Source organism: Tympanuchus pallidicinctus, unplaced genomic scaffold (genome assembly GCF_026119805.1).
Source record: "Tympanuchus pallidicinctus isolate F22 unplaced genomic scaffold, pur_lepc_1.0 scaffold7, whole genome shotgun sequence".
Lineage (NCBI taxonomy): Eukaryota > Metazoa > Chordata > Aves > Galliformes > Phasianidae > Tympanuchus > Tympanuchus pallidicinctus.
Genome location: NW_026294791.1, coordinates 8,773,165 through 8,799,538, shown reverse-complemented (window position 1 = coordinate 8,799,538; position 26,374 = coordinate 8,773,165). Strand labels below are relative to the sequence as shown.

At 45.7% G+C, this 26,374-nt stretch overlaps 2 protein-coding genes and 1 long non-coding RNA gene across 4 annotated transcripts; 1 reads left to right on the top strand and 2 right to left on the bottom strand.

Moving 5' to 3' along the window:
• Positions 1–456: 456 nt before the first annotated feature.
• On the bottom strand, positions 457–8,204 carry LOC128072817 (uncharacterized). Its single transcript, XR_008202451.1, has 3 exons — positions 7,977–8,204; positions 4,092–4,224; positions 457–1,375 (listed from the first exon to the last, which is right to left on the bottom strand). It is a non-coding gene; the product is annotated as an uncharacterized LOC128072817 (long non-coding RNA).
• Positions 8,176–13,661, top strand: MMACHC (metabolism of cobalamin associated C). Of its 2 annotated transcripts, none has more exons than XM_052666999.1 (4): positions 8,176–8,276; positions 10,141–10,335; positions 10,676–10,828; positions 11,335–13,661. In XM_052666999.1, exons 1-4 carry the CDS (start codon positions 8,205–8,207, stop codon positions 11,626–11,628), a joined length of 714 nt encoding a protein of 237 aa, XP_052522959.1. In that variant the 5' UTR covers positions 8,176–8,204; the 3' UTR covers positions 11,629–13,661. The 2 variants fall into 2 exon arrangements, with proteins under 2 accessions (XP_052522959.1, XP_052522960.1); XM_052667000.1 differs by having other exon boundaries at positions 11,332–13,661.
• Positions 13,662–18,833: 5,172 nt separating this feature from the next.
• PRDX1 (peroxiredoxin 1) lies at positions 18,834–24,960 on the bottom strand. Its single transcript, XM_052667001.1, has 6 exons — positions 24,824–24,960; positions 22,108–22,224; positions 21,474–21,627; positions 21,099–21,221; positions 20,345–20,475; positions 18,834–19,219 (listed from the first exon to the last, which is right to left on the bottom strand). The coding sequence occupies exons 2-6, from the start codon at positions 22,211–22,213 to the stop codon at positions 19,134–19,136; spliced, it is 600 nt and encodes a 199-aa protein (XP_052522961.1). The 5' UTR covers positions 22,214–22,224; positions 24,824–24,960; the 3' UTR covers positions 18,834–19,133.
• Positions 24,961–26,374: the final 1,414 nt, after the last annotated feature.

Sequence of the window (26,374 nt, the reverse complement as noted above, 5' to 3'; positions counted from 1 at the left end):
CAACTTTACCAACCTTAATGATTCTGTGATCTGCCTTGCTTCTTTCTGTAGTACAAACTGACAAGCAAATTGAAAGGAATACAGATTTACAGCTGAGGTGAGGCTGCCAGGTTTGGAGATGGACCACAGACTGGTTCCATGGGCTTCTTCTCTCTGCCCTTCTCTCCTTCCCTCCCCTGGTTCGTGGTTGGAAGGGTGGATAACAGCCCTGTTCTTACCACCCCTTAGAGCAGAGTGCAAGTGTTGCATTGACTCGAAGCAGGAGTGCAGCAGCAAGGCAGGGAGGCACAGCAGTACACTGCAGTAATGAAGGCTATGAAATGGTGCACAACCTGGGAAGCTTTCAGCCCATGGCCAAGCAACATTCTCCTTGTATTTCAGGGAGAACAGAAAATGCCTACTGCCTAATTCAAATACTGAGGAAGGAAGCAGGAGGCTGCATGCCTCCATGTTATTTATATTCAATTTCCATAACTAAATTCAGTAAAAATGCAGATTTCTCATGGGGGAAGAGAGATGAGTTTTAATAAGTGTGCCTACTGAACCCCTGCCGGAGATGTTCCCATCCAACTGCTGCTCTGCTTTGCTGCAGAGTGAGCTCTTCAGTCCTCCCTTCCACTCCCCACAAAGCCAAAAGAAATCATATTGTTCCTGATCATGAAACAGCCAAATATGTGGTCCTGCTCATGTGTCACCAAGCAGTAAGCAAAGCTGGAAGACCATGACTACTAACGTGAGAGTTCCTGTCAATATTAAGCTTCCTAAACTGTGGGTTTTTTTTGTTTTGTTGGTAATTCTCCAGAACTCTGTAAGATGATCAAAGCCTTCAAGCTTCCCCATACAACCATATTTGAATGGTTATACTTCCATGCACAAATGCCGTTTCCTCACAGATCTGAGAAAACCAACTCTTCCCCAAAGCACAGCTTGAGGACATGTCAGAATGCAGAGCAGCAGCAGCAGCCAGAATGGGACATTTCCATTGTGGCTGGGGATACACAGCTTGCAAACTACATCCTCTGCCACAGCAGATCTAACATTAATAAGCTTTTGTAAGCAATCATTAACACAAGGGAAACATAGGATGCCAGACGGTGTCAAACTTGACAGATATGTGCGTTTTGAAGACAAAGTGATCAATGCACTGATCTGCAGGCAGCCTGCACAGCCTTCTGCGTGCTTATTCCTACTTCCTGCCTAATAAATACACTTGAAAGACATCCTTAGCCCAGGTCTGCTCCTCATGCACCAGCAGTTCAACAATGGTTAGCCTCAGTTCCTCTGCAATTATTTTTCTTTTGAAAGACCCATCAGCCAAATAACTCCCTGAACCACAAAACCAGCATGATCTTGATCAGACGAGCGGTGGTCACAGCTGCAAGAAAATAAGCGTGTTTCTGTTCCTACTGTTCAGCTCCTTCTCTGTTTACAGGTAGGCCCAATCCCCCACCCACAGTTCAAATAAAGAAAGAGCACAGTAAGTTACCACAGGTATCCTCCCAGCCATAAAACAGGTCTCCCTGTGATGAACTGCCCAGAATTAATACATCCCTGCAGCAGAAGCCTTTTGCTAAGGCTCTTTGAACTATAATGGAACATCTGTTGACAATCTCCCGCAGGGGAACTTCTCCCCTCCCCTGTTTTAATCCTCTCTCCTTCAGAAGTACTTCTGCTCTGAAATTAGACACACCAGTTGCCACAGATTGCCATGGAAAGGCATAGAAAGGTTTTCTTTACATTGGTCTTTCCTGGGAGCTGCAGGAAGGACGACGAGCAGTCACAGCCCTCTTTGGGATACTCCTACCAACTGCTGCTATGTCTGAATTGCAGAATTCTAGGCTCTGCTTGGAACAAGGCAGGGCTCATGGTTTGTGGAGCATGCCTTTCAGCTGGGCTTGGGGATTCATTTGATTCTGACTCCGAAGAGTTTTACCAGGGACAACTGCAAATGCTGGCTGTGCCTTCTGGTCTTACGTGGGGACACGGGGAACAAGCCACTGGCCTCACTTCTTCCATTTCCTCATTGATAACCTTGGGGAATGGAAAATCATTTTCACTTTTTTTTTTTAAAGGATCTCAAACCTTTCATGCAGAAGGCGGTTGGGCACAAGGCTGTTTGTGGCTGGCTAGCAGAAAGGAAACCTGTTTCCTTTTTAACAAGGGGCTGAGAGGCATTGGCACAACGGCTCACTTTCTCCTGCTGCCCTACCTGGTGCCCACAGCGAGTGACAGAACTGTCCTGACATTCCAGCCACCCAAGCTGCCCTTGATATCCTCACCACGACCTGCTAACAGCTGCTCACATACTCAGGTCCACTGTAAGAAGCAGAGTTGAACTCTGGGAAGCAGCTGTTCCCTGGTGAGAGAAGACTAACTGATCTCAGACAGCTTCAAAGCAAAAGCCACTGTTGGTGTAACTGAGTGAGATGTAGGCCACAGAAGCAGCTGCTGCCTCTGCACCCAGGCTTGTCTGTGCTCTGGTTCCAACCCGTTATTTGCTGCTCTCAGATTAGCAGCACCAACCTCTGCTTTTCTAACCAGTTTTAACTAAGCTCTGCTGTGCCCACTTCACTTTCCTCAATCTGTGCCACATTCCCATGCCTTTCATACTGACTGAGAAGTTGGCACCAAAGGGAACGCCACAGATCTGTCTCCTGCACTATCCCATGTGCCAGAGACAACCTTCCCCATTGAAGAAGCAGTTCTCTCCATCCTCTAAATTAAAGAAGGCTTTTTCGGATCAATTTGAAAGGCCACACAGATGTAGTTCAGGCAAGGCAGGTCACTGCTGAGATCATTTGCTCCGGTGTATTTCTGGCCTCTTTTCCTGCACACACTCCTCCAGCTCAAGATGCAGTATGGAGATATCTCTACAGCCTACAGCACCAGGAAGGAATGGGCCTTCCTCAGACTCCTTACCCCATGTGCCCCAAGAACAAATGCTGACTCGGTGTGGATTGCAACCTCTGTCAAATTCTAATACAAAAACATCCTCATTCAACTTCTACTGAAATAAAGAAATACCAAATATCATCCCCAAATACTATGTGAGTTCAAACTAAAATAGATGTCCATGTATCCACACAGCTACAGGGTGCTCCTGCTGTAATACTGGTCGGGGTTTCTACTGATACAGTGACAGAGAAGCATTATTAGAGGAAGGATGGTGCTTCAGCATCTGATTGGCAAAGAGCTGCACAGGAGTCCATACCTGGCACGCGCCTCAGAATAAATGCTAGAAGGAAAAAATCTGACCCCTTGGTATGACATGGCAGCTCCTTAGGTGCTGTCCTCACAACAACCTGACATCTAGAGATGTCAGATCACAACTGCAGCTACAAAGCAGTTAATTGTTGCTGGTTTGCTAGTGAAGTCTGAGTCAGCAGGATTAGTAAAACAGGAAAACAGAACACAAGGCAGTTTAATATGCCTTACAGCCTCCATTCACAAGAATCTTAAGCATCTTACTAAAGTAGGGCATGAATTTTTTCTTTTAAAGGAACATTAGCCCTTTGTTCCCGATTTCCTTTAATGCTGAGCGTTAATGAAAACACAAGGAGGTTTTATATCCTAAAAGCAAGGCAGGAATCCAAAAGGATAAAGAGGCTGAGAGATGAACCTTTATGAAGCAAGCTATTTCCACCTTCCTAATCTCACTGGCTGCATGTCAGCACCAAAACAAAGATGGAGCCACATTAAAGAGTGGTACCTTGGAGCTGCCGGAGGAAGTGATAAGCATCACAATTGGCCCTCACACGCAGCTTTACATTACCCTGACACTAGATGGGGGGAGGATGAAAGGAGACACAGGCGCACACACGTTACCTCCGTCCTTGGCAGAGCCCAGAGCAAAGGTTTAGCTGTGACCTGAATGCTAGTCTGCAACTCCAAACCCCGCTGCTTTCATGCCTTTACGTGCCTAATGCTCACCCCCAGCAGTAGTACCGGACACAGCAAGTGCCTTCGTCAAATCATCTGTATGAACTCTGGAATGTCCTGAATAGCAGACATGAAAAGCTTCTGTAGACCCCACCATTTGCATTATTGTGACAAACATCTGTAAGCCTTGAGAGTACAGGCACTTCACTCACCTTCAAGCACGTCACTCTCTGCAGTGCTGGAAAGCCCACAGGAGCTGAGGTCTTTGAACTTGAATTCTGAGATAGAATTCCCACCCAAAGATGGAGAAAACCACTTTGCCTCTCAGCAAGTTCCTGCTTCTCCCTAAAAAAAAAAAAAAAAAAAAAAAAAAAAGGAAGCAGCAGTTCAAAGATTAAGCTGCTGAACCTAAGTCTCCACTGCCCACCTTTTCTGACAGCTCTTATCATATGGAGAAACTGCTGCCATTCTCATTTAATTGCATTTTTTTTTATTGCACAAGCACAAGCAATGGCATAAAGCAGATGGCAAATCCCATGATACACAAACCTTGGCAGGAAAAATGCACAGGGACCAGATTTCATCTGTCTTTGACCAGTGGCCCCAACCAACTAAATCATGCAGGAGTAAAACACAAAGCCTAGGCCAGCTCATTTCTGCTCCAAGCCACAGTCACAATGGCAAACACTTCCAGTGCAGGAGCCAGACTGTGTTGGGAAGGAACAGGACGCCTCACCTGACAAGTTCACTAAACCAGAAGGTTAAAATATCACATCCCAGATGTTCTGTTTTCAGCAGAAGAAGCATCTGGCAGCAGAACACCTCCCTCCTCGCTTAGCCCCGCTATCTCTATTGTACCAGTCCTGTTATCTTAGTTGTGCCAGCCCTGGGAAACGCATTACAACAAAACAAAGCAAAACCAAGAACGATACATTGGTTAGAAGCAGCTCAGCCCTCTGATCAGATTCACAGCGCAACAACGGCAGCGGCAGAAGCTCCTGAGGCAGTGTGCCATGAGGCCAGGGCAGGAAACAGCAGAGGGGTGGGCACATTTCATGCTGGTATTGACAGCAAAAATTCATCCCAGGAAATCACAGCATGACAGTGTGACATAACATGGGAAGGCCTTAGGCTCCTCTAGAAAGAAAGAGGAAAGAGATATTTAACCATGAGAACTGCAGTGAAGTTCCGTTATTGCATTAAACATCCCACCAAATTGATCCAATATCCTTTATCGAAGAAAACCTAATAATAGAGCTGCACTGACCTCCACGCTCAGTGTGCACTAATGCTTCTCTACTAATAAAGACAGGCAGTCACACGCTTATGGTCACGAGCAAGAAAGATCAGAAGAGCAAACAAGGAAGTAAGATACTCTTTAACTCCATCTCAGTCACCAAACTGCCACGATTTGTGCCCTGTGTTCCTACCTAATGCAGGGCAACAGCCCCTTCACTGGGTCAGCAAGAGGTTTCAGAAGCTTTGGAAGGAAAGCAGAAGGAAAATCCCTTATGCTACAGGCAATACAGCGTTGTGGCTTGGTGATATTTATTTACTGTCCTGGAGAATACAGAGAATAAAAGCTCCTTTTGTGTGAACACTACATGACGACACCCAGTCACGCTATTGCCCATGCAATGGCAGCCCAGCCTGAGGGAGGTGAATGGGTGTGTTGTGGTTTTACTAAAAATAAAATGTATATATATACACCTGTGACATAGATCCCTCCAAATGACATCACTGCTTCCCCTCCTCCCTGAGTACTGATGCTTGTTCTCTGGATGCTTTTTTACCATAACATGAGGCTGCATGAGAAAGCAAACTCTGGGGGCAATGACATGAATCTCTTCCTGGACCTGTGACCACTCAGACAGCTGATAGCTCTCCCAGGGCAGCTGGGGTCAGGCAGAGAAGGGTACAATTAAACAGGGTCAGAAAGACCTAAAGATCTTCAACAAGGAAGCTGAGACATTGCTCTTATCTCCAGGGAGCAGTCAGGGCCCTGGGGTAGGGGCTGGGGGAGCAGGGCCCAAACTAGGAGAAGTTAGTGACACAAGTTTAGTTCCCACCAGCAGAGCATGTGAGGGAGGAGTGAGATGGTTAGGGGAACCAGTGAGCCAACTCAGATTTTGTCAGCTCAGCTCTAAGGACAGCCGGGAAGGGAACAGCAAGTGCTCACAACACCCACACAGAATTAGCTGAAGGTGCTAACTCTCAGGGTATGTCTATTAGTCTGCCATTCAACCTCCTTGCTGCCAGTCTCAGGGCTGAACGTTTGCCTGCACCCAGCCAGGAGTCCTGCACGAGACAGGACACACACTCAAGCTGTACCCACGTGGAGCTTTTCCAGTTCAGAATTTAAAAAGAACACCTCGCCTCACAAGGCTGACAAATCTACAACCTTCAGCATCAGCAAAAACAGAACCACGCCAGCCACAGAGATTACCTGTGCCCCACAGGATAAATACTCTCCTCAGGCAGGTACAAAGGGCACCATATGGGAAGCTGGCAAACAATGGCTCTGAGATGAGAGACCAGACCTCAGCACCTCTGAGCTTGCCAGCGCAGGGCCCACGAGAGCTGGCTGAGGCAGCGGCTGTGCTGCGGAGCTGGGAGCAGCAAGCAGCCAGCTGTGGCACAGTCCTGCAGCTCCCAGGCAGATATTCCCCTTGAAGCCCAGGAGCTGCACAGACTTGGGAATCCCTGGAATCCCCAGAGATGTATCCGCTATGCCCAATGTGGCTGTGCAAGTATCCTGCTGCAGCTGGAGGCTTCCAGTGCTGCTCAGTGCAAAAGATACAGTCCATTTATTGGCCTTTCTCTCATTTCAGCCTGTATCCTCATACCTTCAGCTTTCTTCTTTCTCTATTCTTCTATCAAATCTTTTCCAATTCTCCCTTTTGCAAAGATCATCCACTTTCTGCAACAACTCAAAAAATCACCTACTCCATTTTAGCTGCTATATCAGGACATTTACATTATTCCTCACTGATACATGTGCTGAAAACACCTAACTGCCCTCTTCACCAAGACCCCCAAAAAGGCTCTGGCTAAGCTATACTATGCATCTGATTTTCCATCTCTGCTGCCAGGCAAAACCTAACAAAACAAAATCCACCCACAGCTCTCCCAAAGGCGAGGGATGGATGCAGAGCCTGCAGGCAAGCTGCACGCATGCTGTCCTCCCACAGTTCTCCCAGAGCACAGCGTGGAGTCACAGCAGACTTCTTGAGAATCAGTGCAGGAAAGAACACAGCCAGAAAGCTGGAAATACAGGAAAACATGGAGAAGAAAAATTAATTCTAAACAAGATAGATGTAACCCTTCAGTCCTCCTCCTACATAGGGCACGGTTACAAGAAACAGCTCCTGGAGTTCTAGCATAAGGGAGCCCCATGAAGGACATCTGTATATCTGAAGACCATCCCAGAGATCTGGCAGATCTGAAGCAGAACTCAGGACTAACAGCAGGAAAAGACTACACTAGAACTAATGATGAAGGTTATGGGAAGCTGCTATGGAGATGACAGTAAGAAGCCCAGATCTCAGGCTGGGTATGATGGTAGAGAGCCGGGCAGCTGCAGAGGATACATAGATTCAGATAGAAAAAGGCGTAACACAGAGCAGCTGCCCACACGACCAGGCAGGGCTTTGTTAAGGAGAAAGAGAAATACTACAATATAGAGCAATATATGTAGGTTGCTCTGAAAGTGATGCCTCCTATTTATTTCCATAGGAAACACGACAGCTCTAAAGAACACAAGAATGCTATTTGATAGAGCAAATACTCAGCTACAACACACTCTTTTCCCACCACAGTCTCCACCAGCAGCTGTGCATTTCCACCAGAAACGACGCACCACGCCATTCTGTCAGACCGCCCCTCTACTGCCATCTATTGTACGGCAACGACACGGAACGGGACACGGGCGGGAAGTTCAGCCTGTGCTGCCGTACCACCGGCACCCGCCTCCAGGTGCGCGCCGGCATCGCTTGCGGAGCAGCCCTCATAGCACGGGTGGGGGCACCGGAGACCAAGAGCAACAGCCATTGGTGAGGGCTGCAAAGAGGGAAAGTCTGCGCCGCTGCAGAACCCACCTCAGGCAGCGCCTACAGCTCCACAAAGGACACTCGCACCTTTTGGACGCGAAATGAGACTTCCCGCTCGAACTATAAAGCGCACACGGGTTGCAAATGGCGGCGCTCCCAAGGGCAGCGCACTACAACTCCCATGGTGCCCCGGGGCGGCCGTCTCCTAGGAGACGCGGCTCCGCCCCTCCCGCTGCTGGCGGGCCGAACTACCCTTCCCGCGGTGCTCCGCGCGCCATGGAGGAGCGCGTGGCGGAGCGGCTTCGCGGCGCGCTGGGCCCGCTCGGCTTTGAGGTGCACGCCTTCAAGGTACTGACGTCACGCAGGCGTGCGGTCGCCGTGACGTCACCCTCGCTGGCGTCGTGCAGAGAGATGCCGCCCGGGGCGCGGGGTGCTTGGCGAGGTCGGGAGGGAGTCCGGGGCGCGGGGACTTGCGGGCTGCCGCCCCCGGTGAAGGTCAGCCGGCAGCTGCCGCGCTCCTCCCGGCCGACAGCAGGCGGCAGTACCGGCACGGTGCGGGGATGGGGATGGGAGACCGTGTCGTGACCCCGCGGAGCGGAGCAGCTCGGGGCCTCCCTGCTGGCCCTGTGCTGCCGGGGGAGGGCACGAGAGTGCTTCCAAACCGACGGGGTTAAAGTCCTCCGAGCAGGTTTAAAATTTAATCTAAGTTCAGCACCGTACCGCTGTGTAGGTGCCGACTGCTGCGTGGGTTCGTGAGTGCAGATCCGTGTGTGCATCGTATCGCTGTCTGCCTCTTGCACTGCCCGTGTGCTGAGCTCCGTGCTGGGCTTACAGCACTGTATCTCTTTCTAGGTGTAACTGTCACACGCTTTGCTCTGGTGCAGTCAGTGGTGTGAACTGGGAAATGAGCAAACCTTGGATTCACATCTCTGCGATTCCTTTAGCATCTGAATTCAGCTTCTTGAACAAGAGTCACAGAACTGAGTCAGCAGTGAGGCCGATGTGAAAATGCATCTTTATAGTGAACTGAGTTTGCATTCGTGTTTATGTATGTGCAGGACTGGCTGCTCGCGCCACCTCTAATGTCCCTTTCAAATTCACACCACTGACACGCAGAGGTGAGCAGTGTCCTGCAGCTTAAGGCTTCATACCACAGCCACGTCACTGAATGTCAGACCTGGTCTTTGTGGTATCCCAAGGGAGCAGGCACTGTAACCCACAAATAGATGGTGCTGTGAGGCAGCCGCTGCCCTGAGCCCTGTCCTCTCACACCCTCCTGCCACCTCCTCCTGGCCTGACCCCTCGTTGTGGGCTGCGCTAAATCCAGGCCGCAAAGAAATTTCCAGATGCTCTGTGTCGCAGTGTGTGCACAGCTGGTGTGCTGGGGGATGCTGGCACTGCTGGGAGCTTCACTGCCTTTCCTTTCACACGTAAATGCTTCCCGGTGAAGAGATACGCAGTGCCCCTCCTATCGTGGACACAGCTAATTGCAACTCATACCATCTCACTACAGTTCATTGGCTTTAAGCAGAAAAGGACTTTGGAAGCTTCAGCTCTTTTGCTGATTATAAACTGTAGCCCTGTGCTTTATTTCCTACGAGGTCTCCTGCTGTTAAAAGCCCTTTGAGGTCTTTTGGAAATCAGCTATTCAGAGAGGACTGCTTTTGTGGGATAGAGGTTCTGTGAGATTTCTCCTACAGGCAGGGACGTGTGCATGCCGGATTTGAATTCAGGATGAATCTGCTTCTGCTGGCACAGTGCGTGTGTGCTGTGAAAGTGAGTCCTGTTCAAACAGATGGCTGAGCTTTCAGGTCACAGACAGGCTAAGAAGCTGGACAAGCAGTAGGAAATGTGTCCAAGTCGGGATCCAAGTAAGGGAGAAAACAGCTGTAGAAGTTATCTAAACCAAAGCATCTGATTAACCATGGAGAGAATGGTTGCTCAGTTGCTCCACCTATGGTTTCTGAGCAGAGCTGGATAGAAAGGGCAGTCATGAGCTGGATGCAGTAGATGCTTCACATCAAGGTACAGCTTCCAGAAACCAAATCCCAGTATGCAGAAGCACTCGGTGTGAAGGGCCGGCCCAGGGCCGGCTGTGTATCTGGGTTGCAAATTAAAGTGGCTTTTTTTTTCTTTTTTAAAATTCTTGCATATCCACTTGCAAAAGAGCGGTGTCCTTGTTTTAATGGAGATTTGCTTTTCTTTGCTAAAGGTTGGATGGTACAATGCAGTTCTCCAGCCAGCCTTCCATCTCTCCTACCCGGATGACACGCTGGCCTTTGTTGTCCTCAGCACGCCCTCAATGTTCAACAAAGCCCTTAAGCCTTTTGTGAATAAAGAACGGTTAAAAATAATCAGAGACCCTGTGGATCAGTGTGTGTCTCATCATTTATCAAGTGTGAAGGAGGTAAGAGCCTGAAAAGCTGACTCCTTTTAATACTGTGGCACATAACCACCAGCTGGTTTGAACAGTAAACAAAGCCTTCCTGCCCTTCCTGCCCTTGCTCTTGAAAAGGGCAAAGCATCATTCACATTCTGCCTCTGCCAGTACAACCTGTAGTTATGCAGGATGCTTTACGGTCAGAGTTCAACACCCAAAGGTGTGACCATGCTGATAGAGCTCAATCAATATCAGGATGTGGAATGTGCAGGCCTCTCACTGTGCCTGATTTGCTAGTATCCAGTGCTTCTGTAACGACAAATCTTTTTCTACGGGTCTGTGCTGATGTTTTTTTCTTTTTCCCCAGATATTCCCTGACCAGAAAGTGGATGTCATTTTTGATTACGAGATACTGCCAAGCCGAAGGCCCAAGTTCTTGGCACAAACAGCTGCTCATGTTGCTGGAGCTGCATATTACTACCAGAGGAAGGATGTGAAGTTTGATCCCTGGGGGAAGAAGGTGAGGCAAAGACACAATATGAGAAGACACCAAACGGCTATCACCAAATCATACAACTATTTTTACTGATGAGTTGTTCTTGCAGGAAAATACAAAGTCCAGATCCACATAGCTGTGTAGCTAAATGAACAGTTTCAGGCTGGAGTCAGAGGCAGCCAAAACTCTGTGGTGTGTTAGAGGGATGCGTAAATGGAGAAGAATATTTATTTCTTAAGCCTACTTAGAAGAATACACTTCAGTGTTAAAGACCTGCTGACTGTAGCATTGTAAATAGCAAAAAATAGCACTAGTCAATCTCTGTTACATTTTCAAAGAGACCTCTCCCTACATCACAGTATGGTTTGTGTGTGGGCTTAGGAAAATGGAAATCAAGTGCCATGTGCCCAGGGAAGGGTTTTCTTCCCTGAATGACTTTCCAACAGGGAGCCAGAAGCGTAAGAAATTGCTTGACCTCTAACCATTACCAGAGTGAGACATCCTAGATTTTTTTTTTTCACTTCCAGAAGATCTTTGGCGTATGTATCCATCCCAGGTATGGTGGTTGGTTTGCTATCCGGGGTCTCCTGCTGTTCCCAGATGTTCAGGTACCATTCCTGGCACAGTCTGCTCCAGTTGACTGTGTGAGCACGGAGCAGAAAAGAACAGAGCTGCTGGAGTTGTTCAATTTCCACTGGCAGGACGGTCGCTACAGGGATATCATTGAAGTGAAGGAAAGGTACTCTGAGGAGCAGAAAACCTACTTTTCCACTCCTCCAGCAGAAAGATTCAGGCTGCTGGGGCTGACACATTTCACAGAGTAATGTGGTTCTATGAAGGTGCTGGGCACAGGTGAAGTGGAACTCACCAGCACCTCTTCCATGCTGCTGAGGAGGAAGATGTGCTGATAGGGACTGAAAATCCAAGCGTTGTGTACAGCATCTCAATCCAAACTTCAGCTTGTCAGATATAGAAGGAACACTGCATCATGGCACTTACGGTCTGGGGGAAGGTGGAAGCAGTCAGTTCCCTTGCTGATGCTGATCTTTGGGAATCCCATTAAGATACCCATTTATCTGCCTGGGCAAAGTTGAGACACCCTGGCAATGGGAAAACTTGTGCTGCTTTTTGCAAAAGTTATGTTTTTCCCTCAAGAATGTCTTCTCCCAGTGTTTTTGTTTTATGTAAGAGTTAAAAAGTTATTTATTGCTATTGCATTCTGAAATAATTTTTGTTCGAACTCAAGGCCGATACTTTTCAGACGTATCCAGCATTTCATTGCCCTGTGTTGTAGCTCTCTCTAGGGAATGGATGTTTTCAGTCCTCAGAAGAACATTTTTCTGCATTCCCTCACTTCTCATGAAGCTGGCTTATTTTAAACAAGAAATCTTGTAACATCTCCATTCCTTAACCCCTAAAAGGAAATTCTCCAGAGACTGTTTCATTAGTTTGCCTGGTCCTGTGCAGGAAATGGGAGCGAGCAAAAGACAGCAAACAGCAGCAGCCTCCTTCTTCAGGGTAGTTGTGGAAGGCAAAGGGACAGAGTGAAGGTCACAGCTCAAGTCTGATACATTTCCTATTCACTCACGGTCAGCTTCTGCTAAAATCTTGGGGAAGATGCTGCATAATGCCTGGCTTTTACACTAAGATAAATAACAAAAAAGTCAATTCTTGTTACCTTTTTCAAAGGTGGATGAGAATTTAAAGTACTTTCCCGTGCCGTGTCAGTAATACCACAGCTGTAATACTGTAGCTTCCTGGTGTAATTTCTAGATGAAGGAGATCATGAAGTTGCATGCATGTAAAAACCATTACATGAAGTGTTGTTGCAGTTAGACACAAGCAGAGAAAAAAAAACAGGGAAAAATTCAGCCAAAATGCCCCTCACATTGCTGGTTAATACATTTCCAGAGAAACTTTTGTGTGTTTTGTTTTTGTTTTTAAGATTACTGTTGTGTTAGATTTGTTCGTAGGTCACAGTGGCAGGGGAATGAAGAATTAATTTACCTTAGAGAAGTTACGCCTCGTTACAGTGACAGTACGTTACAAGAATGGACGCTGTTGATGCTGAACGATGGAGGTTCTGTTACTTTACTGCAGCGCAGTGCTGCAGAGCGCTGAGCACTTTTCCTCCTTTGGTACCAACATGGCCATGCAGAACTGAGCCCTTCCGTTTGTCTTGTGGCTCTCCTTCCCTCTTGGAGACCCAGGCACTAAAGCTGCCCTCACAGTAAATCAACGCTTGGTGGACTTTTTTGTAGTCTGATAGTGAATCAGCAAAATCCAAACTCAGCATAACTAGCCTGTTATTCCTGTAAACAGAGCAGCAAGCCTGTGATCACTGACTTTGTTCAGTGTTTGCTGTTACAGAAACATGCTGTTTACTTTCATGCCTTGTTCAGCACACAGCTGACAACAATAATCGTTTTTAAGCTAAACAAAATAATTAAATTCAATTGTTTAAATTCTGCTTGTTACAGATTTACTTCTGGTTGAAATGTTGGTTAACCTTCCTGAGGCTCCCAAGTCAACTGGAATTTAACAGGGACTTGAGCTGATGGTTCATAGTAGTCATGTACATAAAATATTGACTCTCTTAGAAGGACAAACAGTGATGTTCCTAGAAGGATAAACAGTGATTCTCTGAGAAGGATATATAGAGAATGGAACTCGATTTATAGTTTTACATAATGGTTTAAGATTAAAAAAATGGTTTTGGTTGATTTCTTACAAATATTAAATATTTTGTCTTATTTCACTCACTAAAGAGATTATTGTAGCAATTTCTTTGTAAGTTTTTGTAATTTATTTCCCATACGTGGTATTTTGGTTAATAAAATGTACAAAGGTGCAATAATCCTGAGAATGGAGTGTTTTTAAGCTATGCAATGATTGACTTGTGGAGCCCTAAGGATGTTAAAGTAAAAATTGATCGCCGTGTATTTAACCACACAAATAATACTGAACTACAGACATTCAAAAGTCAGCATCTGAGAAGAAAAACAGAGAGATCTTAAGATGCTGTGAACTGTTAAGGCCAGCTCACCTGGGACACTGAAACACAGCGCATCAGGAATGAAGCCTAATAAGCGTTGATCTTTACAGGGCTGTTTAAGTCAGATGCTTTAACAAGCAGCACATGACAAGGCACCTCCATTTTCTTCCTGTGTTCTGACAGTAACAAAAAATCAGATCAGGGTGTCCAGCAGTAACTCAGCTGAGGGGTTTTCCTCTCAGTAACTAAGAAGCAATACCTGTAATTACTGGAATTCGTTTAAAAACATATTAGTGATGTATCAGGTAAGGGCAAATCTGTGTTCTTGATGCTCCAGGCAATACAGTTATGTCAGGCAGAACAGAGCAAATACTTAACTCCATATTCAATCCTGCCATAGTAGTTTTGGAGTGAATTCTGTTTGCTTCTACTGCCTTTCAGCCAACTCTCAGCACCACAGCTGCAATTGCTCTCCTTGCTGGGCTGTGCCTTGTAAAAGCAGAGCTGAGAACCTGTTTGACTTCTCACCTCTTTGACAAGACCAGACCTGGTGAGGAACAGATCATTTTGGATCCTGAGGCAGCATAAAGACATTCTTATCTGAGGGAGTTGCAAATGTCAAACAAGTCATTGCAAATGTTTAGCCAGATGATTTTAGCTACTGCATTTTACGTAAGGGGGGTTGGACACCATCTCTGGAGGTCCCTTCCAACCCCTACAATTCTGTGTGAAATTTTCACTAAATTCTCATTTTTAAATATTTAAGTTCTTTTCTTTCTCACTATAAGCAGCAGGGGGAGCATTTAAGACCTGAGCAGTAAAGAAAAGTAAGAAGATATCGGACTTTCAATTCACATTTCACAAGATATTCCATATGTTTCAAAGTAATCAAATATTTTGTCATTTCTTCATGTGCATAGCATTAATAATTTACCTGCTCCATCAGTACAGGTTAATGAAGTCAGAAATGAAGAAAAAAATGGTGAGATTTTAAGATTAAATCTGTGACAGACAATACTGATTAAATGCAAAGCACTGTCTAATCTGGTGACAAGCAGACATGGTGATTCTTCCTCAGAAACAAGAAAACACTCCAGGGCCTATTTTTTTTTTTTTTTCCCCCAGTTAAACCAATTACTCTTATCTCAGTAGTGCAAGAATAAACACACTGGATTGACTACAGACTGCACTGAGGACTGTGTTGCAGAGCTGCTTCCTGATGCTGCTGTCTAAACGATAGGCAGCAAGCAGTCAGTGTGGCCATCAGCACGCTGTTCAGTTCCAAGCAAAACATGCATTTAAGAAGCCTGCTTTCAGGTGCAGTGGTTCTAAAGCCATTCTTGAAGAGGAAGTGGGTGTTGCTATTTATTACAGCAGAGAGCCAGCTTTAACTCTTCAACCTTAACCATCACATTCATCTACCAAAATGGACAAGTATATTTTGGCTTCCCACCATACCACATATCTCACCATGGATCATCAATATGTTTGCTGCAGAATGCAAACAGAGCACTTCCCCTTGATGTTTTCAGGGAAGGAATACAAATGTCTTTCTTTCTGCACCTGAGAACAGGTATACAGTGATAATGCTTGGAGGAACAGCCCTATAAAGGAGAAAACAGGAGTAGTAATTTCTCTCCAATGACTGGCATAGTCATGGGAAATATGTAGGAAGTGTAACAAAAATGAGGTTTTGCCGGAGATTGAAAAATATACATCTGAACATCTGAAATCTCTCCAAAAATATACACCACAACCCTTGAAAATGTGACTTTCTATCTGTAAGTATTCGACCTTCCACCTTCATGAAGAATACATGTAATGTCAATGAAGGGGAATTATATCCACAATACATTTCTCATGAGAATTTTGATATTTTAATATTCAAGCACAGCTTGGCAAGCAAACAATTTCATTTTTAATAACAGGGTATTGATTGAGAATCAGATGTCTTGTACAAAATTTCTGGAGGCCATTTTTGTCCCATGCAAAATAAAGGATGGGGTGGGCAAGTCCCTGCAGCTCAATTAAAGCAGGAGGAGGCGTGGCTACATAGGTTGAAAAATCTGAATAGAATCTTAACGCAGAATCATTAGTTTCTCTATTAACGCATTAAAAAAAATCTTTTATATTGCTTTAGATTCTCATTTCATGCTGTCACCTTTTTTCTAGTACTACTCAGAAAAGTCTCCCTGAATTCCTCCACTGCTTCAATCATCTCAGCAGGCTCTTTCCCTAGCTAGAAACAGTATTTGTGGAAAAAATGAATTTTGATCAGTTTTATCTTTCCCTGACTTCAGTTGTAGATAAAAGGCTTTTCTCTCAAAGGACATTTCTCTGTCAGTATGGATATTTCAAGACTTCATGTAGATGTGTAGTCAGTATCTGTTACAGAAACACTATAAACCACAGTACACTCATTCGGTGATATAAGTTTCAGCTGAAAGAGCCAAGTTTCGTGTTGAAGTCCAAAGCCATCATCGCTAGGTGTGGTGGGATGAGCTTACCTCAGCAGGAACTGCCAGCAGCGCAGCGCTGCCACAGCTCTGCAGCCGCCCAGCTGCACAGGCTTGTCCATTCACAGCACACACGGAGCAGAGCTGCCTGCCCAGCCCACCTATGGCCTCACACAGCCCCTCGGCACTTCTTACTGTTCCCTTGCAAAGCTGAATCACAAAGTTTCCATTGTAAGCCCTCTGTAGCTTAATCTGTCCAAGATACTTCAGAACTTACACAGGCTGTCACTGCTGAACAGCAGAGTAACTGAGAGTTTTCATAGAGTACATCTCTCAAACCATGAATGCAGTAAGACCCACTGCTCTTCTGGTCTATATTAAGGAGTACAACTGCCAGAGCTCACATCCTTTTCTAACCAAACGGCATCATTTCACAATAGTTGTGTTATGTAACCCACCTGCTTTTGTTCTTAGAACTGCATTGATTTGTTGGAAAAGCCAATAAAAGCCAATAAAAGAAAATCCAAAGGTCCCACAGAAAGGCTGGAGTGCTTGTTAAGGAATCGACTGTTAAGATTTTCTAAAGGAGTGCTTTTCAAAAACAGATGGAAACTCCTTCTGTCAAAGTGGCCCTTTTCATCTACGTAAGGAAAGCGCTTAGTGATACCAAACCAAGTGTTCCATTGCCAATTTGAAGTAACCTGCAGAAAACCTAGCATCTCACATGGCCGAGGGATGAAGAGAATCTTCAGTTGTATGGATTTAACTGCATTCGCTCCCACGTTTAGCTGGCTATCCGGCACAGACACGCAGCAGTACAAACACAAGGCAAGCTCCTGCCCCACACGTGTTCAGGGCTGTGAGCTCCTGCACTGGCCGCAGCTCGCTGCACTGGGTGAACACACTGCGGAGCGCCTCAGCCCGCCCACCGCACGGCGCTGTTCAAAGGAAGCCCCGCACGCCAGAGGAGCCGTTAGGCGAGCGAAGGCGGCAGGCGTTTATCGGGACTTCCCAGGCCGGCCCGCCCACCGAGGCGCCCCGCACCCGCAGCCACACAGCGACCAGACTGCGGGGAAATGGCGGGCGGCGCCTCCCGGCGGGGCGGGAACAATTCCGCCGCCTGAGGGAGGAGGGCGGCCCAGGAGCAGGGACTGCCCGCGTCCTGTGGGCTGCACTAGACGTCATTTTAGTTATACCAGAGAAATTAAAAACACAACACGTTCCAATAGCCTGAAGCACACAAGAGCCATCCCAAGGACTGCTGTTACCAATTCCCGCATACTTTAAAGTTTACTTTACTTACTTAAAGTAAACAGAGCACAACACAACTGAAGTTTGACACCAGACCAGCTCTGACCTCCCCCATTTCCCTTTCACGAACAGGGCAGAACTTCATGTTCAGTATTGCTTCAGTACTGTTCACTTACCTTGAACCTCATCAAGCATCTATACACAACTCCCATACAACTACAGCTTTAAATGCAGGCGTTTGCTTAGACCCTGCAGCCATTACTTCAACAACCTATGGATGTTAGTTAAGATGCTCTGATGTCTCCATGGGAAGAGTCATGTGGGCTCTAAACACTAAGCAAAGTGATGCAACTGAGAATCATTTCACTTGAGAGTTGGATCTTCACAGGTACATAAACATCACAAGGCTCTAACCCACTTGCACTGCAAAGCAATAGCTCCTGCTGATCTGAACATCATTACAAGGCACCTTTAACCATGAAGCCACATGGCCAATGCAGCTGTAATTAAGTTTAAGCTAATCAAGGCATATGACTATGGCCTTATGTGCACATTATAAAATTCATTTCTGGTACAAAGATTAAAGGTGAGGCTGAGCCAATCCAAGTTCATAGCATCACCCTTTTGATCTTCTCCAGCACCTTGCAGTCATATGATCAACTAGCATGTTCTCAGTCCTCTCAACTCCATGTTGTGTATCCAAAGAAGCCACATCATATATCCAAGGAAATCTGTTTTCCAGGAAGCCCAGTATTCCACTCCTCTATTGTCTTCAAACTGGACATTAAGATTCCCAGAGTTTTTGCCTACGCAATCAAATTTAACCAAAATAAATGCAGAAATAAGTTTACACTGCACATTAAGACTTGCCTGGCCTCTGTCAGCCACAACAGGGCTTCACACTCCAGGCACTGTGGCATTTCTTAACCCTGACAGATCCAGGTCAAACTGTGCTGCTCTACATTCCAGATTTTTCTTCTGCCAAGAACTTTCCTATAGAAACACAGAACTGAGGTGTTAGTATCTCCATTGCAATGCAGCTGCAGAAGGCCTCCAGGAATCAAACTGTCTACAGACAGTTCAAGAGACTGAGCTGCGAGACCATGATCTTTCACCGCTATTCAGAAGTTGTCTTTCTGAACCAGGGCATCACATCATAACCCATATGCTATGAAGGAGTATAGTTCCCTCTAGAGAGGGTAAAAAAAAAAAAAAACAAAACTTTGTATTTTCTAGTGAATTAATTTTGCCAGTACTTGTCAGTGAAACAGAAGCACAGCCTGCGCCACTCTTCAAGCTCTTGACTACATAAGACCAGTACACGATGTGCTCTTTCCACAAGTTTAATAGTTACAAAAGGATACCATTGTTCTATATGCAACACATGGCTAACCACATATACTGCATTGTCACTAAAGTCAATAGGCCCTGATGTACAGATATTGATCATTAGGGTCTTCTATGAAGTTACTGTCAACAGGACAAACTTTCCTTCAAGTAAAAAAAAAAAAGTTACTGTTTATACCTATAGCATGATCCCTTGACTCAAATGCAATTATTTAGTCAAAGTTCGGTAACTGGTACTTGCTCTTTATGTAAGGCATACTAGTTTCCACTCAACGAAAGTTTACTTCTGCTTGGAGAAATACTCTTTGCTTTTCTGAACATCAGGCTTGATTGTATCACTGCCGGGCTTCCAGCCAGCTGGGCACACTGAAACAATAAGAACATGTGAGCCTTCCTAGCCACTCCTGCTCAATGTTTTATACAGACAAAGCACGCTAGCAACAACTCACAGCTTTTAAGATTTGTGCAACACACAGAACATACATTAATCAATTCAGCACCATCTTCAGCTCTCAGCTTCTCAGTACTGCTGTATACCTCATCCTAGCCTAGACTTCAGTCTTAGCTCTGTAAGAGGAGCTTCTGCCAGATTTTGACTACTCCAGGGCACAGTAAACCTCAAAAGGCTTCATTTGCAAGACATGTGACTGCCCCATCAACATATATCAGGGATACCTCCTCAGTTGAAAAAGAACCTGGAACATGGCATCCAAGTTAAGAAACACTGATGCTCTTGGGGTTGGGCACAAGTACAATAGCAACTGGTTTTATTAAAGTGCAACACTGATCTACCAGTTCTGAAGCAAGTTAAGCATGACCAATAGCAATACCTGCAATTAACTAATGACAGCTAAACATATTAACACCTATACGTCAATTTTGGCTTTAAATAAACCACATCAAAGCTTTCATATGCAGTGGTTTTTTTTTTCCCCTTCTTTAGGGAAAGCAACCAGCCTCAAGCACCTTTGAACCACTACTACAGGCACAAGAACTCTTTGCCATTTTCCCCTTTGCTATTTTCCCCTTTGCCTGGCCTCAGTATTCACAAATACAAATCAGAAAATTTAAATGCTTCAACAGACTGCTTAATAAACTTATCATCAGTGTCAATTGCGTCAGTTTATCAAGCCTGAGAGCTGAGTCTAAGTTAGTTTTGCCTGTAGAGGCAAGCATAAGACATGTTCTTCAGCATTTGAGTATTTTCTAATTGAAAAAGGGTATTAAAGAGCATTGTCTAATTGAAGAACATAGACCACTTCTACGTACTTGCCAAGATGCCCAGTGCTTGGTTTAAGTGATTTCAACACCAGGCAAATACTTGATGGACTATTAGCTGGAATAAGGTTGTATGGCATTAAGGTGTGCTTCAAACTGCTTCACAGAAACAGCTTCATTACGAGAAGCACAATTCTACATACATACTTAGTATCTTTTAGCAAACCTATTCTAGTTAATACTGTTCTCTAGAGAATCAGAGTGAACCCTTACCTTCTCCATGTTTATCTGTAAACTGGAAGGCCTGCACAAGCCTGAGGGTCTCATCAACAGAACGGCCAACAGGAAGATCATTGATTGTGATCTGCCTCAAGATGCCCTTCTCATCGATTATGAACAGACCCCTACAAAGACAGACCTGAAGTTAAACACTGATTCTGACAGATTTGTCTGAAGCGAGTTTCAGAAACAACATTCCATCACAAAACTTGATGGCATGGTACAGTATTATTGGCCTCTTCCTTTCTCAAAAAGAGCTCTCTGTTTATATGCTAATACAACACCATGATAAATAAACACACATTCAAGAGGAGCTAAGAGAGATAGCAGATAAATATGGAAGTAAAAATGTTACTTTAATGTGTTTATTTTGGTTTAAGGAATTCAACTGTTCAGCTGACTAAAAGATAAGGCGTAGCTTTCAATCCCTCACTAAATACCTCTAATCACTTTCATAACTGTGTAGACACCTTGTGTTAGCCATATTTGCATAAGTTCACCTGCATCATGCAGATAGGTAGCGCTCTAAGTAATGCTGTTATCAAAGGAAAGCAGCAGACATTTATCTAGCTTACCAAAACCATAAGGCTAAACAAGTAACGTCTCTCCTTGTAGAAGCAATAGCTTACAGCAGCTTACATCTTGAATAGCTAAGAACTTCAGTTTGCTGCAGGTGTTCAAGTACATGCAAGTTCTGCATTAAAGCTGTATGTTGCAATAACAACAGGTTTACCTTATTGCTCATTACCTGTATGCAATACCTTCATCCTCTTTAAGTACTCCGTAGTCTCGGGCAATGACACGCTTTGTGTCAGAGACCAGTGGGATTTTCATAGTGCCCAAACCACCTTGTTTCTTAGGAGTGTTGATCCTAAAAGCAAGAAGGTCAGCTCATAAGGTACAGAGGCTCACCCTAATTGCACTCAGGATGCATGAAGGGTGCCACAAGGTAACAAAGGAACTGACCAGCATTCCCATTCTTTAGAAGCACTTGGAATGACAGTACTTCCTACATGCCTTTGTTTGATACACCAGTAAATTAAGTCTGAATACTCAGAATCCAGTTCCTGTAAGAACTGAGGCCAGGCACAATACTGTATGAGGTTCAAAGGCCAATTCTTACCAGGCAAGGTGACAGAAGTGAGAGTCAACAGAAGCACCAATTATTTCACAGTTAATTTTCTTGAATTCATCAGCTCTGTCACTGTATGCGATAATTTCAGTCGGGCAAACAAAAGTGAAGTCCAGGGGGTAGAAAAAGAACACAACGTATTTTCCTAGAAGAGCAATGTTACCAGTTAATCTCTTATGTTAGGTTCTACAGCAGTACCAAACTTGCAAACAGTGAGAAGAGAATAGCTTTCTAGTATTTCTGTAGAAAGAAGCTTCATTAGTTAGAGGGAGTTCTACTTTCCACCAACAGATAAACCTACAAGATTTTGTAGCTCCACCTAATGTTTTGAAGATGTTGTATCAGACTCAAACTGACTGAATCTAGGATAAGACTTAAGTGTTCTATTTTAGAGGAATTTTATGCTGATAACCAACAATCATCATAATTAGGGCATTCAGCCATGCTGTCAACATCCTCCCAAACATACGCCAGTCAGCAATGAACAAAATCACTGTAGATTGTTTACAGTCAAGTGGTCACTGTTACTTGGAAACCAAATTCAAGGCTTAATTAGATGCACCCCCACCCCAACTCCTGCACATGGGGAGATATCATTTGTGTAATTAGATGCACATTGGCCTACCTTTATAGTCAGAGAGCTTGATATCTTTGAATTGCCCATCTGGCATTACAGCTGTGGCAGTAAACTCAGGGGCTGGTTTTCCAATGAAAGCCTTTCCTGAAGACATCTTGATTCAATCTAGAAAAGAATTAACAGAGCAGTTTAGATAGTTGTATGTTTGAATGTATCTTATTTCCAGGTGCAGCACATCAGTTCATGCATCAAGGGGTAGTTAATCAGCATTTGATCTTGCAGCAAGGCTTAAAGTAAAATTCATGTTAATCTCATCATCTGGGTAGTCAGGTATCCAGATGGAACTACTATGCAGATTCCTTATGGCACATTAGTTCCCTAACAATACAATTGTTATCTTTGACCAGTAACAGCTCATCAGACAGTTAACTCTCTCCCAGCCTGTAGAGTTTCAGCTGTATTCACACTAAGTCTTCCAGCTCCAATAGGTGGATGAATTAGAAAACCTTTCTTCCAAACTACTGATGAGGAGACTCTTGCTCAAGTTCACAAGGGAATTAAGACCCCAAACCTTGTCTCCAAGCAGAGTTTTATTAATCTCTAGGAGAACAATGCTCTCCATAACTACTCTCCAGCCTCACAAACAAAGAAACCTTGTTTTATTTACAAACAAAAGACTCATGATGTATTTTGGTTCACATTTTACATTAACAACTTAAGTTCCACAAAGTCTTGAACCAGTGAAGCCAGGCTGGTTCCCCTGAACATTTCAGTCCATTGAAAAAGAGTAGGAGTGTACATGAGGCCAAGAGAATTTTACTTCTGGCCACCAGCCCTAAGTCTGGTCCTCTGTAACACGTTCTGCACAGCACTTCTGCTCAGTCTACAGATGCAGCATTTCAGAATTCAGCACTTCAGAATTCCAGTTACTTCCAGAGCACTATCCTTCAAACGGACAACTTCATAACCTACTTCCTTCAGCTCGGTCTTCAAGTGATCTCACTGAAGTCATTTTACATGTAAAAGAATTACCTGGCACGGAGACACAGGCTTCTGAAAGGTTAGTATTACCGAGTCTCACATTGCTACAGAAAGCTGAGATTCAAAGACCTTTACAAACCCTGCTTGCATGGCACAAAGTCCATTTCAGAACGAGTCAGATGCACTTAATTTCTTGGCTCCTTCTTTCTTACCACAGCTCCTGGAGAATTACCTCAGATGTCATAAGGATTTAATTTTGATTCAAGTTTAAATGGATCAATTTAGAGCTTCTACAAAGAGTTTAACGTCTGAAGGCTCCTCTTACATGCAGAGAAACAGACAATAACCCCCTCCTTCATTTCGCTTTGCAAAATGCCACCTGACTCAGCATGTTTAACTGCCTCATACAAAAAGTTCCACATTCCCAGTTCATCTGAGGGATTCATCTTCAAATGCAGCAAATCAGGACAAAATCTTATGAACCAAGGTAGCCAGAACTGCAAAGCATTCATAAGATGGTACTGAAACAGTCTAGCACGATGACATTAATAATCCCTCTGATCACTTCACGGAGCCATAAATGCAGATACTATTCTAAAAAATACCATCGCACGACAGTTCTGAGACACCTTCTACCAGAAAGTTCCGTCTTTTAAGCAATACCTATTTTATCTGGAGTACACGACCCTGCGTTCTACCACGGAATTCCATTATTTCCCTGTACTCAAGCTCAAGGTCATCCTTTTGCTCAGCACTATGCCAGACCTATATTTGCTCCATCAGCACTTCTCTGGAGCATAATACTAGGGATACAGTGTCAAATAAAGGCAGTCAGACCGCTCTCTGATACTTCCGAGAGAGGAATTATTGTCCCTTTTTAGATAACCTGCAAGTCTTTAACATCAGGTTAGGAGATGTAGCAGTATCCTACTGCAAGAGCTGTGCTCTGAAGCAAGCAGATGCGATTTGCCTCCGCCTGCTCTCCCAGGTAGGGGCAGCACGCAGCCATACGTTCTGCTTGGATTTCCAGCCACAGCGTTTCCTAATCCGCAGAGGAACAGAGCACAGACTGCGTGCGAGCTCCCTTCATTCTGGAAGCACGGCGCTGCAAACGAAGCGCAGCTCAGGCAGCTCAGAGCGCCTCGGCTGCTCACAGCCTCGCTTACAGCCAGGCTGCAATTACAACAAGGCGGGCCTGCATTCCAACTGGAAATTCACGCCTTTAGGATACTCCAACGGGCGCGAAAGGCCATTCCAAAACACGGCAGCCTTCCCCTTCACCACCCCAGCAGCGCGGTTAAGGCATCGAACTGCGGACGGAGAAGGGCGGTACGGCCATCCAGCTCCCGGCGGGGCCGCTCCACGGCCGGACCGCTCCGCGCGCCGCCCGAGGCCCGGTCCGGTCCGGCCCCGCTCCGAGCTGCCCCCGCCGCGCAGCTCCCGCCGCTCCCCCACGCGCAGCGCCGGCGGAGGGCCGGGAGGCGGCGCGCAGGGAGCGGTGCCCGGCTCCTCTCAGCCCCATAGCCCTTTAAAGAAAGGGGGGAAAAAAATACACGCCAAACGGCTGCAGAAAGCAGCATCTCTAGCAGAACCCTTCCCAGAGAGCAGCGTGCCCAGCGCGCTTCGCTCGACCCCTTCCGCGGACACGGAAAAAGAGAAAGGGGACGGGACGTAAGCCATAAGCGAAAGCAACGAGCAACCCCGACCCCCAAGCGACCCCCACCCCGAGCACTGCGCGCTGCACGCACGATCCGATCCCATCCCGCGCCCCGCCCCCACTCACACAAAGAGCCGCGCACCGCACAAGCTGCGCTCCGCGCTCCAGCAGGAAGCCGCCAACTGCCGCAGCCCCTGCCGCGCCGCCCCTTTATAGCGGCCCCGATCTCGCGAGGAGACGGGCGCGGCGCTCCCGGTCCGTTCCTCCCGTCCCGCCTTCCCGGGCCGCCCGCTGGGGCAGCATGACTCGGCACAACGCGGCCGCGCCCGATAGCCGCCCCGCGCCTTATCTGCCCCGCGCTGCACGGCGGCTGCAGAGCGGCAGCGCTCGTCGCTTGGATGGCGGCTGGGCGGCGTCGGGGAAACAGCCGGCGGAATGGTTGGAAGCGGTTCACGGCGGGATGAGTCAGGTGGCTTGTTACGAGAAATGGCTTTAATACCTCAATAGAACCAAGCCGCAATAATTAGGAGTCATCAGAGACGGAGAGGAAGAATGAGATCCAGCTGGCGTTTGCCATTTAGGTGAATGGGAGTTTGTCACTGACTTCAGTAAAGTCAGGCCTATTAACAAAGCAGTGCGCGTTCAGTGCCATACAGGTGTGGGGTCAAATCTACCTGCTGTTACTTTCTTAACTTCGTGTGGTAAGGAGAACTGAGGTCTGTAAACTGAGATACTGCTGCAGCTCAGGCACACGGGAAGGGGTTACCCTGGAAGGCCAGGCAGTCCTAATTAACAGCTCTACAACAAGGCTGTCTCCCACAACTCCAGCATATTGCCAGCACACAAAGCAGTATTGGCTTTCTTGTGCTCATTGTGCTCATTTGTCACACTTCCATGCATAACACCCATTTTGTAGGGCTACCACGATACACTTTGCTTTGGGTTTGTGCCTTTAGCATGCCCTGAAGCAGACGCACAGCTCTCGTACAGCAGAGCTGATCCCTGCATGCCTGTAAATGCTCTGCAGAGCTCATCTCCACCTATATATAAAGCCCGATGAATTCTGAGCACACTGACCTCACTGTACACACAATATTCCTGGAGCCCAGTATGACTAAAATCCTGTATGTGTGGGGACATTTTAACATAATACATGCAAAAATTCGTAAGGCAACAGATAGGTGTTCCCAGGCCTCTGGGCATTCATGCACAAGCAGCTGCTGCACGCTACTTGTAATGAAAACAATTACCTATCATTAAACATACAAGGCACGTATTTCATTTTCCTTGTTTTGCCCAAGCAAAGACTGTGTTTCTAGGTCAAAATGTCCTGCACAGCCTCTTCCTTCCTACACAGCTCTCTTCTTAAAATTTGGTTATTAACATACTTTATTACCACATGTCTTGATGGTGTCTGCTTTTTGATGGCAAGCCATTTTACCCTCCATTACCTTTTCTATTTTATTTCCAGTTACTGGAAGCTGAGGTTTGGTAAAATTTCATATGTGATATTAATATAATTCAGGAATTTTTGATTTTATTAAGATTTTCCAATGGATTCCTGATTGGCAAAGTCTCAAAAAATAAATGAAATCCATCAGTTTTCCCTTCCCATTTTATTCTTCCCCAATGTTCCATTTCCTCTCTTACTTTTGTATTGTCTTTTCTGTGCCCTCC

Bases quoted from the DNA above. Each gene is read 5' to 3' on its own strand.
- MMACHC (XM_052667000.1), top strand. From the start codon at position 8,205: ATGGAGGAGCGCGTGGCGGAGCGGCTTCGCGGCGCGCTGGGCCCGCTC. The intron at 8,277-10,140 runs GTACTGACGTCA...TCTTTGCTAAAG, and splicing joins TTGAGGTGCACGCCTTCAAG to GTTGGATGGTACAATGCAGT. The intron at 10,336-10,675 runs GTAAGAGCCTGA...CTTTTTCCCCAG, and splicing joins ATTTATCAAGTGTGAAGGAG to ATATTCCCTGACCAGAAAGT.
- PRDX1 (XM_052667001.1), bottom strand. From the start codon at position 22,213: ATGTCTTCAGGAAAGGCTTTCATTGGAAAACCAGCCCCTGAGTTTACT. The intron at 21,628-22,107 runs GTAGGCCAATGT...TTGCTCTTCTAG, and splicing joins CAAGCTCTCTGACTATAAAG to GAAAATACGTTGTGTTCTTT. The intron at 21,222-21,473 runs GTAAGAATTGGC...TCTTGCTTTTAG, and splicing joins CACTTCTGTCACCTTGCCTG to GATCAACACTCCTAAGAAAC.